Source organism: Octopus sinensis, linkage group LG4, assembly GCF_006345805.1.
Source record: "Octopus sinensis linkage group LG4, ASM634580v1, whole genome shotgun sequence".
Taxonomy (NCBI): domain Eukaryota; kingdom Metazoa; phylum Mollusca; class Cephalopoda; order Octopoda; family Octopodidae; genus Octopus; species Octopus sinensis.
In genome coordinates this window covers 58,914,560-58,930,536 of record NC_043000.1, presented here as the reverse complement: position 1 = coordinate 58,930,536, position 15,977 = coordinate 58,914,560, and the positions used below count along the sequence as shown (strand labels likewise).

The 15,977-nt window shown below is 33.6% G+C and overlaps 1 protein-coding gene across 2 annotated transcripts in view; it reads right to left on the bottom strand.

The window, feature by feature from the left end:
- The window catches only part of LOC115210783 (non-specific lipid-transfer protein), a 78,906-nt gene extending 64,009 nt beyond the window's left edge, over positions 1 to 14,897 (bottom strand). The window contains exon 1 of one of the 2 annotated variants that reach the window (XM_036502012.1): positions 14,823 to 14,897. Coding sequence is in view for 1 of the 2 variants with exons in the window: in XM_029779510.2 (XP_029635370.1) it covers positions 6,921 to 7,004 (84 nt within the window). In the remaining variant the exon portion in view is untranslated. Of the gene's footprint in view, positions 1 to 6,920; positions 7,139 to 14,822 lie in introns of those variants that run through there. The other variant, XM_029779510.2, reaches the window with a different exon arrangement.
- Between the last annotated feature and the right edge of the window lie 1,080 nt (positions 14,898 to 15,977).

Here is a 15,977-nt window from a genome sequence, read left to right as displayed (position 1 = left end):
TTAAAGAAAACATACAAATCAGAGACCTGGCTAAAGTAAGGATAGGAAAACTTCTAAATAAAATGGAAAAAAAAAGCAAAAACAGAACACTATACTTTGTTCGTTTGTTTATATGTATTTTTTATTCTTTTACTTTTTTCAGTCATTTGACTGCAGCCATGCCGGAGCACCGCCTTCAGTTGAACAAATTGACCCCAAGACTTATTCTATTGGTTGCTTTGCCAAACCGCTAAGTTACGGGGACGTAAACACACTAACATCGGTTGTTAAGCGATGGTGGGGGGTGTGTGACAAACAAAGAACAAACATTTACATATATATATGACGAAACTCTTTCAGTTTCCATCTACCAAATTCACTCTCAAGGCTTTAGTTGGTGACACTTGCCCAAAGTGCCATGCAGTAGGACTGAACCCAGAACCATGTGGTTGGGAAGCAAGCTTCTTACCACACAGCTATGCCTGTATGTATGTATGTATGAATGAATGAATGAAACAATTTCCATAAAAACATTTTACTTGAAATTGTAAACAATAAAAATTACTAAATAATTTTCTTTTTAAAATCTTTATTAACCAATGGACTCTAATCACTTATCTTAAGTTCAGGTCAGGCATCTGGACAAAGCAATGTACTGTGGCTGCTATGTACATAACAGCAGCATACACATTAGCATTGGGTCTGCAGGTAACTGGCCTGTGTGCTCATGCCTTAGGATAGCTTCAGGTGAAACGATGTATTCTCTGTACAAAGATTTATTACTACATCATACAATGCAAATTTTAGCAGAGAAACCTAATGCAGTCTGAAGTTGAGTAATAAATGCTTGATTAGTTTATGATAGAGCTGGATCACTTAACTGTCATTTTAATGTTATGAGTTTAATCTATGTTAAAAAGTTAGCTAATATCCCTTTAATATTAGTCAATATTCTTCAAGTTCATATTACACTACAAATTCAATTAGGCAACTATATATATATATATATATATAAACTAATAATCAAAATATACTCCCAAAACAATGCAATAACTTTATTTCAAGATGTTTCTTTCTGTAAGGAAGTTTCACCTAATCTATTTGGTATTAGTAAGTCCCACAACTCATTTGGTTGTAGGTGCACTGCATATTTGGGTAAATTATTCAGATGGAACCTTTCTTATCTCTATTTTATTAATGCTAATTTAAAATGCTACACATACTGATTTAAATATTGATTTAATTTTGAATAGGAACCAAGAACTTGTATTTGAGGAGTAGAAGAAACATGATATTGTGAAGAAGATGTCTCTCCTAAGTGCAATAGCAACACAAATCAAGTGAAATGGCTCCAACTGTGGATTTAGCCTGTTAACATTAAAACCAGCCATATCTGGCTCAAATATTCTACATGATTTAGGTTCAAACTGGACAAATCTGGCTTCATGAATAAATAGGCATTACATTTGACAGAATAATCTGAATGCTAAAGAGTTAAACAGTGTTGCACTTGGCTTGCTGGAAGCTTACCTTTAAATCTATAATGCATAGCATTGTAAGATTTCAAAAGTTTTAGGATTAAATTAACTATTTATTTTATCATAATTATTGATCTTTAAAGATGTGGTGGTGGTGGCTCATCATCATCATCCTTTTCCATGCTGGCATGGGTTGGATGGTTTGATCAGAGCTGGCAAGCCATTGGAGAGCTGCACCAGGTTCCAGTCTGATCTGGCTTGGTTTCTATGACTGGATGTCTTTCCTAATGCCAGCTACTTTACTGTGCATGCTGGGTGCTTTTATTGTGGCACTAGCATAAGTGCTTATATGTGGCAGTAGCACAAGTACTTTTTATGTGGCACTGGCACAAGGCTCTTGTAGGTCAATCCTCTTCACTGGAGTGGCAGCATTAACATTTCTACTGTGCAGGATGAGTCTTCTTGAGTACAGCAAAGTGCCAGATATCTTGGTCCTTTGTCATCTCCAAAAGGGTCAATATATACAGAAATAGTTTTCCTTTGACTTCACATACTTACCATTGCTAAAGTGAACCACCAAGCATGAAGAGACTTTGCAGTAGACATATGGTACAGACATAGAATTATGGTACTAGGGATAAGATACTAATACTGTAATGTTTTGTTCAGTAAGCTTCCACTTAATACATAAGGCCAACTGTAATTCTTTATAATACTGAAAGATTTAATTGAAAAAACAAACTCTTTTACCAATTTCTCAAAGTCTGTTTTCCAACATAGGTAAATTATCACAAATTTTGGGGCAATTATATCAACCCTAGTAAATGACTAGTATTTATTAACTTGTAAAGATGAAAGGCTAAGTTGACTTGGCCAAGATTTGAATTTGGAACATAAAACAATGTAACTAAATACCGCATGATATTTTATCTCGTGTTACTGATTCTGCCAACAACAATAAATAATGTTATCAAAAAGCAATAAACTGGACTCTAAAAATATGTGTTTTTATATAATTTAAGATAAGCTGAACTATGAACTTTGAATAGAGTCATCATTTTAGTGTTTATCTCAATATGATTAACTGATCACCAAAGATTTATCTAAGTTTTTAGAATTTATTAATAAATGAATTTAGATCAATGCTAAAAAAAAACAAACAAAAAATATAAAAAAAAAAGATTGGCTTCAATATGTTGGTCCTAGTTTGTGAATATAACTTGAGAGGTTGTGATGGGGCAAGTGACAGAACTCAGGATCTTATAGTTTCAAGATCATCAAAAACAAGTTCATCTATCATCCCATTAAAGTTAAGCACGCAGTAGTTCAGCTTCATATTCAATAATGTTAAGTAGATAAAGAAAGAACCTTATTGTTGTCCCAAACTCCCATCTGTTTTCTACACAACTGTAATTCAGATTACATTATTATCCAAATGAGTCCTTCCTTGTTGGCCAGATGTAATTTCTTTATGTTGATCAATGTAGTGGATCTGTTGTTTATTCTGGCTAAGATGTTTGAAAAGATGAAAAGGCCAAGTAGATTAGTTATTGGACTATTGACTAAATGCATTTGTAAGGTTGAGTTTTAGTTCACGTGGCTCTTGTTCTGAAGGAATATGTACTGGATTTTCAGAGAATGTTGCAAGTAGTAGAAAAACCATTTTGCAAGAGATTTATCTTTTGCTTTTAACAGAGGAGCTAAGTACCAGTTCTTATAAGTATTTTTCAATTTGGGATACATTATAGGGCACTGCTCAACCAGAAACCAAGGATATGTCTTTGGTAGCTAAACAGAAGAATATATTTGTTAATGAGATTAAATGAAAGGAAATATCTAATGTTTTAGACAGAACCCTTCATCAAAGACTCCACCCAAAATGTTCAGTATTTCTTCTAATCATGGCTTACTAACACATCTAACTCACCCCATCCTCTTACTAACTAAGCCAAAGCTAATCTTAAATTTCATAAGGCAAGTAGAATTAAGTTTTCCTAGAAAGCTCAGTCCTGATCAAGAAGACCATTCAACAAAGGTACTTAAGTTATAGGCCTTTTTTCATAATATATATATATATTTATTAACTTGTTTCAGTAATTACACTGCAGCCATGCCAGACACTAGCTTAAAGAACTTTTAGTCGAATGTATCAACCCCAGTAATTATTTTTTAAAGCCAGGTATTTATCCTATCAGTCTCTTTTGTTACATGTATGTAAACACACCAACACGAGTTAAGTGGTGGTGGTGGTAGGGACAAACACACACACACACTTCAATAAGAAAAAAAAATCTACAACCTTCCGTCTCAATATACCACTATTGTCCATGAAAGTTATTTTTTATATTTACTACGGATTGGTTGAAACTTTCTTGCTACACCTCGATCGTTGGATCTTATATTTATTTATACACACACACACACGATGGAAGCGCGTGGCTTAGTGATTAGGGTGATGGACCCATGTTTGTGGTTTCGATTCCTAGATCGGGTGACGTTTTGTGTTTTTGAGCAATAACACAAGCTGGCAAAAATGATTAATCCTGCGACGGACCGTCGTCCTGTCCAGGTGGGGAATATATACGTCATAGAAACCGGCCCTATAGATCTATGTGGCTCGGGAAGGAACTTTGTTTTTTTACATATATATATATATAATATATATATATATATATATATATATATGATGATGGGATTCTTTCAGTTTCCGTCTACCAAATCCACCCACAAGGCTTTAATCCGTACGAGGCTATAGTAGAAGACACTTGCCCAAGATGCTATGCAGTGGGACTGAACTCGGAACTATGTGGTTGGGAAGCAAACTTATCATACAGCCACACCTGTGCCTAAATTGTGGACAACGGTATTCAACATGTTCTTTTACTTAAAGCGATTGGGTGTGATTTGAGGGCGAATAGGATATTACCAAGTCAAGCGACAATCTAAAGATTTTTCAAGTGTCTTTGAAATAGTAAACAAAATAATAATCTAGTTATTTCAATCAGGTGGCAGAAACGTTAGCACGCCGGGCGAACGTTTAGCGATATTTCGTCTGCCGCGTTTTGAGTTCAAATTCCACCGAGATTGACTATGCCTTTTAGTCGAATGTATCAACCCCAGTAATTATTTTTAAAGCCTTTCAGGGTCGATAAATTAAGTACCAGTGAAACATTGGAGTCAATGTAATCGACTATTCTTCTCCCATCAAATTTCAGGCTTTGTGCCTTAAGTAGAAAGGCTAATCAATAATCAGTAAAAAGAAAATATCCAAACATTTGCATTCACAAGTGGATATGAGATATATCAGTGTGGAGCTAATAGAGAAAATATCTAAAATCATTATTTATTAGAAATTGGGCGTCCTCCGAAATGTTAACGGTTAAATAAGTGCATGGATAAATTGTGATAAAGTTCATATGTTTGATAAAAACAAATTCAGCCTTATGTTTATGCATGGAGCTATCTACATCTGGAGCATGAACTGGAAAGTAACTGAACTAGTTTCGATCCTATTGTCTTCTATCAAACGGGTCTACGCAGGAGGCAGAATGTACGAATGCATGTTTGTTAAAGATGCATATGCGAGTTAACTTATTCCAAATTTTTCCACACGTACGCTGTCGCAATATTGGGGCTCTTTTATTTTATATGTGCAACCAGTGAATGTACAGATGTCATTTTTACATAAAAACGCCTGTTACTCATAACTCGAAGAAGCTTTCTCTCCTTGTAGGACGAATATGAATGGATTAAGGCAGCGAGAACTAGTCAAGCTGTTCTCCAGTTCGTTCGGCAAAGAGTCCTTTATCTTCGCACTTCAGGAATAGAACTGACCGAATCCTGATGTATTTCTAAATAACAACGAAAGTTGTGAGTCCGTTCTCCACCAGTCTCGGAGTGTCTGCTAGATACTATAGACACTTAAAAACAATTAGCGAAAGCATACTTAAATGCTACCAAGTCATACTCGGTTGCAAGTGACGGTATGTATGTATATGTGTGTGTGTGTGTGTAAGACAGAGATTGTCAAACATAAAACGAAGTAAATATTGGCTTCAAATTTTGGCACAAGGCCAGCAATTTCGGGGGAGAGAGACTAAGTCGATTACATCGACCCCTCCCCAGTGCTCGACTGGTACTTATTTTAACAACCCCGAAAGGATGAAAGGCAAAGTCGACCTCGGCGGAATTTGAACTCAGAACGTAATGACGGACGAAATGCATTTTGCTCGGCATGCTAACAATCTATTTCTTTACTACCCACACAAGGGGCTAAACACAGAGGGGACAAACAAGGACACACAAACGGATTAAGTCGATTATATCGACCCCAGTGCGTAACTGGTACTTATTTATTCGACCCCGAAAGGATGAAAGGTAAAGTCGACCTCGGCGGAATTTGAACTCAGAACGCAGCGGCGGACGAAATACTACAAAGCATTTCGCCCGGCATGCTAACAACCTGTCAGCTCGAACTAAATACTCAAATCAGAAAAAGCACGCAACAAAGTTGAGTGACTAAAGGATATTTGGCTGCTGTTTCCAACAGAATGGGCGCCTACGTAAGGGCTTTTTGTTGGCTTGTATCTCGGAGTGTTCCAAGTCATCCTAATTGAACAGGCCTCTGATCGAAGACAATAAAATAGAGCACTTCGCCTTTTTTATGTGTATGTAGCATTAATATAAAACAATTTATTATTTAAGATTGAAGTAGATCCGAAGCAGATTTTTCTGCTATTTCTTTCAGGTCAAATTATTCTGTAGAAAGCTCACTCGTTGGCTCGTGTCTCAATGTTGTTTAGACCCACCTCTTCTCTCATCGAACATAATAACCTATGATTAACAATATTTTAGCCATGGCTATCTCATTTTATTTTCACTTATTTAATATGTTCCTAGAACAACATTAAACGTAATGTGTCTTCCCTATGTTTTGGCCGTTATTTCTAAGCGATCAAGAGACCGCCCCTTTCCTTGTGTTGTCAAGTCGGTTAAAGATCGGTAAACATAAGTACAAGATTTGGTTTCGAATCCTAGGTTAAAAAATGTAACAGATTTCACTTCCCTAAATATTAGACGTGATACCAAATCAAAACAAACTAATATATATATATATATATATAATGCTATAAGAAAGAACAACTAAAAAGTGTACTTAATTCATCAAGAATAGTTTGGAGAACAATCCATACCCAAAAGCGTGGAAACAGAAAATACAAAAATAAACAGTTGGGTAAACCCCGATATTCAATATTTAGCAAAAGCAAAAAAAAAAAAAAAAAAGGACTACAAAATAGTATTTGATTTTTCATTAAAAAAATTTAAATAATGTTGAAAACCAAAAAAATAAATGAGTTATTCTGGCAAGTGACTTATTTATAAAGTGATCAATTGACTATCAGCAATGATATAGATACATATATAAGTCTTAATATTAATTCTAGAGGCATTTTATGTTGTTACCTTGGTCATTCCAACCCCGATGACATAGACATCGTTGTAACTGGATGATGAGTTGAGTGAACGAGTGGCATGTAGCGGCGCCATTTTGGTGTTAACACGAAGGACGCTGTAATATTTTATTCGCTTTTAATAATTGTTTTATCATACGATTTTAGCTGCTGGAGACTATCTACATATATCTATACTTATCCATATCAATCTATATATATATGTTTACATATATCTATAGATATAAGATAAAGAGGAAAGAAAGAGAAATGGGGAGAGGGAGAGTGTGCATGCGTTTGTCCATATATGTTAAATTAATCAGCAGTAGCATTAAGTCACCCGGATGTCAACATTCTTTAAAATTTAACCTTTCGACACATTTATTAATTTTTATTCCAAAAAGAAGCGAAATATCACTGCCGTCATAATTCATAGTATTAATAAGCATATTCATAAACAATGTGCTTTATAGTAGAAACAATTACAACATATTTGTTGTATTTCTTTTTCAGTATTTTTAAACCAATTTCTTTTATTCAGCGAAGAATTATGCACAAAAGTCTATTGAATTTAACAATGGTACTTGATTGATTGATAACTTATTTCATCTATCACAGAGAAATGTGAAGTAATGACGACCCCAGTGGCATTTGAACTCAGAATGCCTACGGTCGAAACTAAATACTGCAAAGCGTTTTAAACTGGCGCTCGGCCGTTTATATCATTCCACCGCCTTTTCCCCACATTTTAAAATCAAAGTCCTGGTAAATTATTTTCGATAGAATGTTAAATTTAATCTTATGTAGATCATAAGTGACAAATTTTATTTTTTCTTTAAACATAAAATGGAATATTAGCTGTGGATTTAAGGGACAAAGTACATACCAAGAAAAAAAAAATGTATAGGAAAGAGAGATATTGCTTTGTGTGTCTGAGTATCGGTCGACCTGTTTTCCAGTAGTGCACTAGTTCCCCCATTCGTCTGAAATTCGTAGGGAATTCTGAATAATTACAAATATACATACTAACCCCTGAAATTATAACAGTTATTATATCTAACGATATATATTTTTGCTCAATATGTGAAATTGCTTTAAAAGCTTGACATTTACAAAGAAAGTTAGTATAGAGAAAAGACTTTATATGATAAGTCACGTTGGAAATTAAAGCGAATATCAAATAATGTGAATATATAAACACTGGTAGTGAGTTGTGCGACTGCGTATGAAAAAAAAAAAATCAAGGCAATGTTTGTTTGAAGAAAAATATATTTCTGATGTCAAAGCTACTTGAGAAGCAAGACAATGACCGAAAGAATGAAGTAAGGAAAGGGCGAATATTAAATTTAGATAAGTAGAAAGAAGAGTGAGGGATAAATGTATAAGATAAAGTTGGAGATAGAGACGGAGTATCTCAAAGACGATGTACGTCAAAAAGAGTCTGTTATATACGATAATGTAAAGCAGACACAAAAACAGAGAGAGAGGGCAGAGGATTAAATAGAAAGGGTGTAAACCAATGTCGAACTATGATAGAGAAAGAGATGATTAACTAGAGTGTATGGTGAAACAGACGGGTAATGAAAGATTTAAATAGAGAGGGAGTACGACACTAGTGCATACTAAGAGATAGAAAAACTGTTTTCAGTAGAGAGGGTGAGTCAAGACCCGGAGGGAGTTTTGAAGCCCTGCTAAGTTACTAACGAATTTACTAACAATTTTCTTTTGGCGCCGTTATAGTTTATGCTATTAGAGAATACCAGCGCTAAACAAGCATTAATTAGTGCACTAAAAAAAAAAAATTCATTGCCACCTCGCAATTACCTTGAAAAAGAAAAGACTGATTATTATTATATGCTTCTCATACGCATCTCTCTTTCGCCCTATCATACGCACATATATAGATACATATACACACACATTTAGAATATATATTTATACATATTTAGATATACAAACAGAAATACCTCCATATAATACACACACTCACACATTATTTGTATACACACACACACACACACATACATATAGACAGAGAGAGAGAGAGAGAGAGAGCCCCTCTCTTTGTGTATGTGTCTGTCTTTCTCATTACACCCTCACTCATAACTATGTATTTGTCTGCGCAAGAAGGAGAAGCAGTGTGAGTAGTCGTAAAACGGGGAAAAATGGTAGTCCAAGGAGTGGATTAAAACTAAGCGATTGCTATTCTTAAACGGAGGAAAAAAAGCTTAGCTTGGATTTATATTTATTTCTTTTAGCAATGACATTTATTTTGGATATTTTAGTTCAGAAAGCCTCTTCTGTTATACAGGTAAGAGACTAATTATTACGCTTTCTTATTCTCAATGTGTTGACAAGAAGTGGAGGTTCATTTAAATTGATAAATAAACTGAAAACTGAACCTCCGCTTAATGACGACAGCATACGTATGGCATAAATTCAACTTGTCTTGACTTTTTCTATAAAATATCATTAAATATCTTTCAACAAAATGAATCCTTCATTTACTTGGTTAAAAATTTCTGTAAGAAATGATTTAGAGACGATATATGATCGTTACTATACCCTGTTTGGTGTGATATTGCTACTACTAAAGCTTATGTTGGTAATTTTCATTATGAGCAGACGAGCGGAGCTTTCTCTTTATTAATAGATCTGATGATGAAATACTGTAAGATGTTTTTTGTCAGAACTTTTTTGTTTATACTTTTATTTTCAACATTTCATTAAGTATCTGTTCTTAATATAAATGTTTACGGACAAAATAATTTTAGGTAGAGAAGCTGGGCACTTGCCACAAAGTGAGGGATCGTTTTAGTATTGATTTACAGAAAAAGCTGATCCCTCACTTTGTGGCGATTATTTACAAATGTCGGCTATAGCCTGCTTGCTTGTATGCTTTAGCTGACTAATAGGCCATGGTTGTAGTATTAAGCAATAAAAGCGACGAGTGCTGCAGATTTTATGACTAATTTTATATTTGACAAAATGCATTCAGAATATGAAATTAGAGATAGTCTGGTGGAATAGAGAGAAATTTTAAATAGCTTTTGTTTACATCTGATTTCATTTATAACCTCTCCATTCTTGACATGTTAAAACACTTGGAAGACTCATCATATAGATTTTGAAATATTTTTATTGTAATATTAAACCTTAAATTCTTCACGATCTTCATTGAATTGAAATTTCGATGCTGTATTCAGAAAAATGTTTCAAACTCTTTTAGTCAGATCAGATTGCAAACAATTACTCAGGTGTATGCCAGATTTTTCAGCGAACGACTGCATCAGTGGCCATATTGTATCATAAACATTGTCAATGGACTATATTTAATAGAATGCTTCATCTATTTCTATACAGTTATTCTTTTCAATACATTCGTTGTCTGAGATATTTTTTCATTAAATGAGGAGTTTCGTTCATTTTATGTTTCGACTGTTATTGATAATACTCAATCTAAATCATGTATATTCATTTACAAATATTGAAATACCAGAACTCCTGTTGCCTGCGAAAATAGCCACTGTTGTGTATTATTATTATTCTTAAGTTTCTCCTTTTTGTTGCTTTACTTTTAATTCATCCATTTAGATATTTCCTCCCAAATCTTTTTACAAAGCACTTTCTTAGAATATATATATTTATTTTTTCTGTGTGTTTTATACACACAGCAACTGACTTATTGTATGTGTGTGTATATATATATAAATATACACATACATAAAATATACAACCATACATTTGTTTCTTATAGTTATGTATATATATATCTGCAGATGGTGTGTACATTCTCAATGCAAACTAAGCAAGTTATATATATATATATATATTAATATATATATATATATAATCATTTTAAAGAAAGTTACGAGAAAGCAGTTGAGGGGGAACCAACATGTAGTTAAGCCGATACTCACTTTTATATATTAAGCAAGTTGTGGATATATGCATTTTCGCTGGACAGATAGATATATTATTAAACAAAAGTATGTATATATATCATTCGCCATGCTAGACCGCTGAAAGCTACAAGTTTTTTCATTCTCTGTTTATTTTCTCTTATTCCTTTCTGTTGAAGAGCCTAAGCCCGAAACGTATGACTTTATTTTCCCGAGCGTCAAACTAATACACTTACTTGCTTGTTCATACACCTGTCTTCGTCTTTTGTTTTTCTATAAATTTCGACTATATATATATATAATGAAAGCAAGTTGCTGTGTGTATGTATATAAGTATATATATGCAACCAATCGCATTATATATATATATATATATATTCTGAAAAGAAGTTTTATTGCATATATGTATATTTTGAAAGCAAGTTTTAATGTAAGCTATATGTATGTCTTAGATACATCTCTTAAAGCAAGTTCTATGTATCTTACAAACACAGTTTCTTACAATGCGAAAAAAAAAAAAAAAAGAATGTTTCAAGCATAAAGACTTAACATGAAAAAATAAACGAAGATTTATCGGTCTATTAAGATACTGATCTAAATAGACCGATTGTTTGAAAAGGTTATTAGATTTATTCCTTTCTTCATTTAAGAATCTCTCAGTCTTAAACTCGTTTTACAAAGTGATTCAAGTAAGCTACAAGGTTCTATAGTGTGTGAGAGAGAGAGACAGACATATAACCCCGTTCTTGTAATGAATGGTAAATTAGTCCACAAGTTAGGAGCATAGTGTTGAACTCGTATAAACGCACATTATGTGCGTGAAAATTCTTGAATCAAAGATCAAGGAGACCATAAGTTGAATAATATGACTTTACAGCAAATACTAGTATTTACATATTCAATGCATGTCCACACAAATACATTTTAATCGTAAATTCTGTCCGAGTGAAAAAAAATAAGCTACAAATAAAAACTTATTCAATTATAACCGTAATGAGTTCTATTTCGTCCAACTAGGTTTTACTTATATGTTCTTAGAATATAATGTGTGTTATACCAAAAGTAAGTGGTTTCTATTAGGAAATATACAAAATACAAAAACAATTAGTTGACTTGTATATTCTTAGCAGACGACTTATTTATCATGAATCCTTTTTGTTTTGCTTGCAAACGCAGTATGACTATTCACTATATATATATATATATATATATATATATATAATATATATATATATAGTTAGTTAGTTAGTTTATTTAAAGTGTTTTATAACTAAATATAGACTACAATTATTCCAATATATCAGTCATTGGAAACGGAAGTTTTAAAATATCCATACCTAACTGATATTTTTCTTCTTCCTCTTACAGTTCCGTGTATTGTCTAAACGTAAGATGTTTTTGTTTATCTTTTTTTTTTCTAATATATGGAATAATTCTTTTGCAATTTATTAATATTTAGATTAAAAAAGAATAAATTTATGCGTCAGCGAACTAATACTTTTTTTTTCTGTTGGAGGCCTTTGTAGGAATATCACTAACACTCCGTCGATTATGATGAGTGTTCCAGTTGATCCGATCAGCGAAATAGCCTGCTCGTTAAAATTAACATGCTAGTGCTGAGCATTCAACAGACACGCGCACCCTTAACGTAAATTTTCAGGGAGATTCAGCATGACAGAATGTGACAAGGCTGGCCATTTGAAATACTGGTACTACTTATTTTTGCTAGCTGAGTGGACTAGAGCAATGTGAAATAAAGAAACTTGCTCAAGGACAACGAACCGCCGAATATCGAACTCACAACCTTACGATCGTGAGTCGAACACCTCTAACCACTAAATCATGAGCCTTTATATTATCCTTCTGGTACGGAGGGAGGGGAATTGTTAAAATTGTAAAGTGAGTGGACAGTTTGCCATCTTTAATGAAATCGGGTTTTAAGCGTGTCTAACTCGATGGCGAAGAAAGATGGATGCAAACATTTTGTCTTCTCATTTAGAAAGAGGAGGAGGAGTAAAAACATTTTTCTGGAGGTCAGTAGGTAAGTGGGTGCTGATGTTTATTAGTTTGAGAACCACAGCCCCACTTAGTTTAATTCTTTAGTTACTAGATTCTTTTTTTTTTGTAGAGGGTCATCATACTCTGTTGTATTTCATGGCTTACGGTTGCAGTTGGGTTATTGCTTTTCAGTTAGTGTGATTACAAGGTGATTCTACCTTTATTTAATATTTTTGTTATTTGCTACACGAATGTTGTTTGATGCGTGCGTTTATTGTACACTTCAAGGTACCAATTCTGGTGTTTTCAGTATAGTCCAAAATCGGTGTTCTCAGCAAAAATTTGTCATTAGTGGTAAATGTCTTTAACATGTTTCCACCCTACTCTATTCTGTCACATCTAGGTATGTGATATGCCTATCTTAAGGTGCGTGCCTCTTGTATGGTAATTCCAGATTGTTTATATTTTTCTTTGCATAACCGGTAGTTTCCGCGATGGGGTTTACATTTTTTTTTTATGTCAGGTTATCAGTTGAAAAACAAAGAATGAAGTGTTCATGTTTCAATCTTTTAAATGTTACGTTATGAATAGCGCTTGGGGAACGAGAACTTCATAATCGCTAACATTATAATAAACAAGGAGATAATCACTAAGCAGCTTTAAATTATTCTCTTCATTTCCAGTTGTCCACTGACCTACATACTTACATTATTTAATATTTTCCTTTTATGTTGGATAATGGTGAATTAAAGGATATTAGTGTAAGTTTTATCTGGTCAGTCTTGTTTTTTTTGGGTCACCGTCTAAAGTGAATAACCTAGGGGAGCATTTGTGGTGGGGGAGGGCTAATGCAGTTTCGTACCTCTCCTTGAATTGCATTTTTGGGGGATTCCTACTTTTTAGATGTCGGAGATTACGAATATGCAAAAAAAAAAACAAAAAAAACAACTTACCTGCTAATTTAAATTTTAGATTTTATCTACTTTAAAGAGATCGTAGCGAATTGACGAACATGTGCAAATCGAATTTAAATACAGACAAAAACATTAAAGTGAAAAGAATTTGCGTTTTACTTGTGTTTATAATCGTAAATAATTGAATGCAAATTAAATATACACCATTTTATGAGAAACAATGTTTAATAATTAATGTTATAAAGTTTAATAGGGGGCTCAAATTTCACCTCCTCCCCAATTTAAAATTTTGAACTTTTTCATCCATTTATTTATCTTTCTATCTATTTATTCCTATCCGTTTATTCATAAAATATATTTGTCAACTAAATGTGGCGATCCTATAGAAGACGGTTTTACTGTTGTTTTTAGCCCCAGGAATACATTCATATCTATCTATACACATATCTATATGCTTATTGAATTAAAAATTTTGAAAACGTGGTTTCTTGCATATTCAGAATCTGTCATCTAAAATATAGGGAAAAAAAATTTCGAAAAAATTTAAAATTTGTGTGTGTGTGAAATTAAAAAAAAATTCTGTTTTTGCATACTCGTAATCTCCGACATCTACAACGTAGGATTCCGAAAAAATGTTTTCAAAAAAGGGATTTTTCAAGGAGAGATGCGAAACTGCATTAGCCCCGCATTTTGCACACTCATTACATATTTGTCAAAACCTCGTATATAAGACTTTGACAAATTTATATTTAGTGTGTAACTAATGCAGATTGGAGTGGGACTGTGTGGTGCACGGGTATTCAGATAAAAATTAGTAGCGTACTTCATATAGAAAGTTCTGCATTCTAAATGCAGGGTTTCCAGGCGAAAATAAAGAATACGTACACCCGATGTTTAAAGGTTAGGGTTTTTGTTACGCTGAAAACGGTCGGTGTACGTATTCTTTACCTCCGCCGTTTATATTCCCCTCCCCTAAATTAGCGTTTGTATTGAAGGGGAACTTGAACAACTTATGGCAACATTACTTTTTTTACATTAGAAAATATACAGAAAAAAGCAAATAGAAATTGATATAATTCATATCAAATTGAATTTACGTACCGTTTTTTCATTCCCCGGACAAAACTAAGAGTGTGCATCTTTCAGTTTAGGGTATCTGTATTTCTCGACAAGATTCCTTCCTTTCCTCAAAACGAAATATTCAGTTATTTAGAAAACGTAGAGAAAAAACAAATGGAAACAACTGTGCCACTTTAGAAAAAATGCTACGAACTGTTGCCTACGATATGAGCAGCAAGTGTTTGCCTCTCTTCAATTCTTTCGATAACCGTACATGAAAAGTGAAAGTCTTTCTTCGGCAATTTCCGTGAACAGTTTTATTCCTTTACCCCCCACCCACTGAATCGCTTATGTTTATGTATCGTGCGTTTGTGTGTATGTGTATATTTGTGTAAGTAAGTACTGTATATATATGTGTGTGTGTATACATATATACATTCGTGCACATAAATACGTGTATACTTATATACCCTCTCAGATTCACACACTTATTGCAGCGGTCCTTCAGTTTTTCAAAGTCCTGAACTTGGAAGGTTGGGCTTCCAACCAGGCCTTTTGAGACACCCTTAAAGCCAATAACTTTTCAGCACCCCTCGTACATATACATACACAAAAGTGTAATAAGCACAAGCGATTCAGAATATGAAAGAAAGAAAAAAGAATTACGGAAATTGCCGAACAAAGACTCACTTTTCATGTATAGCTATCGAAAGAACGCTAAAATCATTCTTTTCTCCATTTCAAACAAGTGAAATTATCCTTTTATAGATACCTCTTCAAAATTTGTTTTCAAGATTCTAGTTTTGTTTCTCAAACATCCACTTGTGTAAGTCGCAGCTCCAGCGACTATTAGCAGCTTAATAAATTCATTTTTGTTGTCTGGGGGCGGGGTAGAAGAAGCGGTTAAGAAATCTGAAAACAAATATTTTTTTTAACATGTGAATTACAATTGTTTCAGAATGTGCAGTATTATAAAATGACGAACCCCTCCATCACCCCACCCCAAAAAAACGTTTTAATTGTGACAGCTATTCCGAAGGCACGATGGAATTGATATTTAAGTATTTTTTAAAAATGTATTACATTAGATTTTGATCGTGATAGTAAATGAAAAAAATGGTAATCACCCGCACGATTTTCACGAAGAAAAAAAAAAAAAAAAAGACTCAGATTTTTTGCGTGGAATCAAGTACCCTA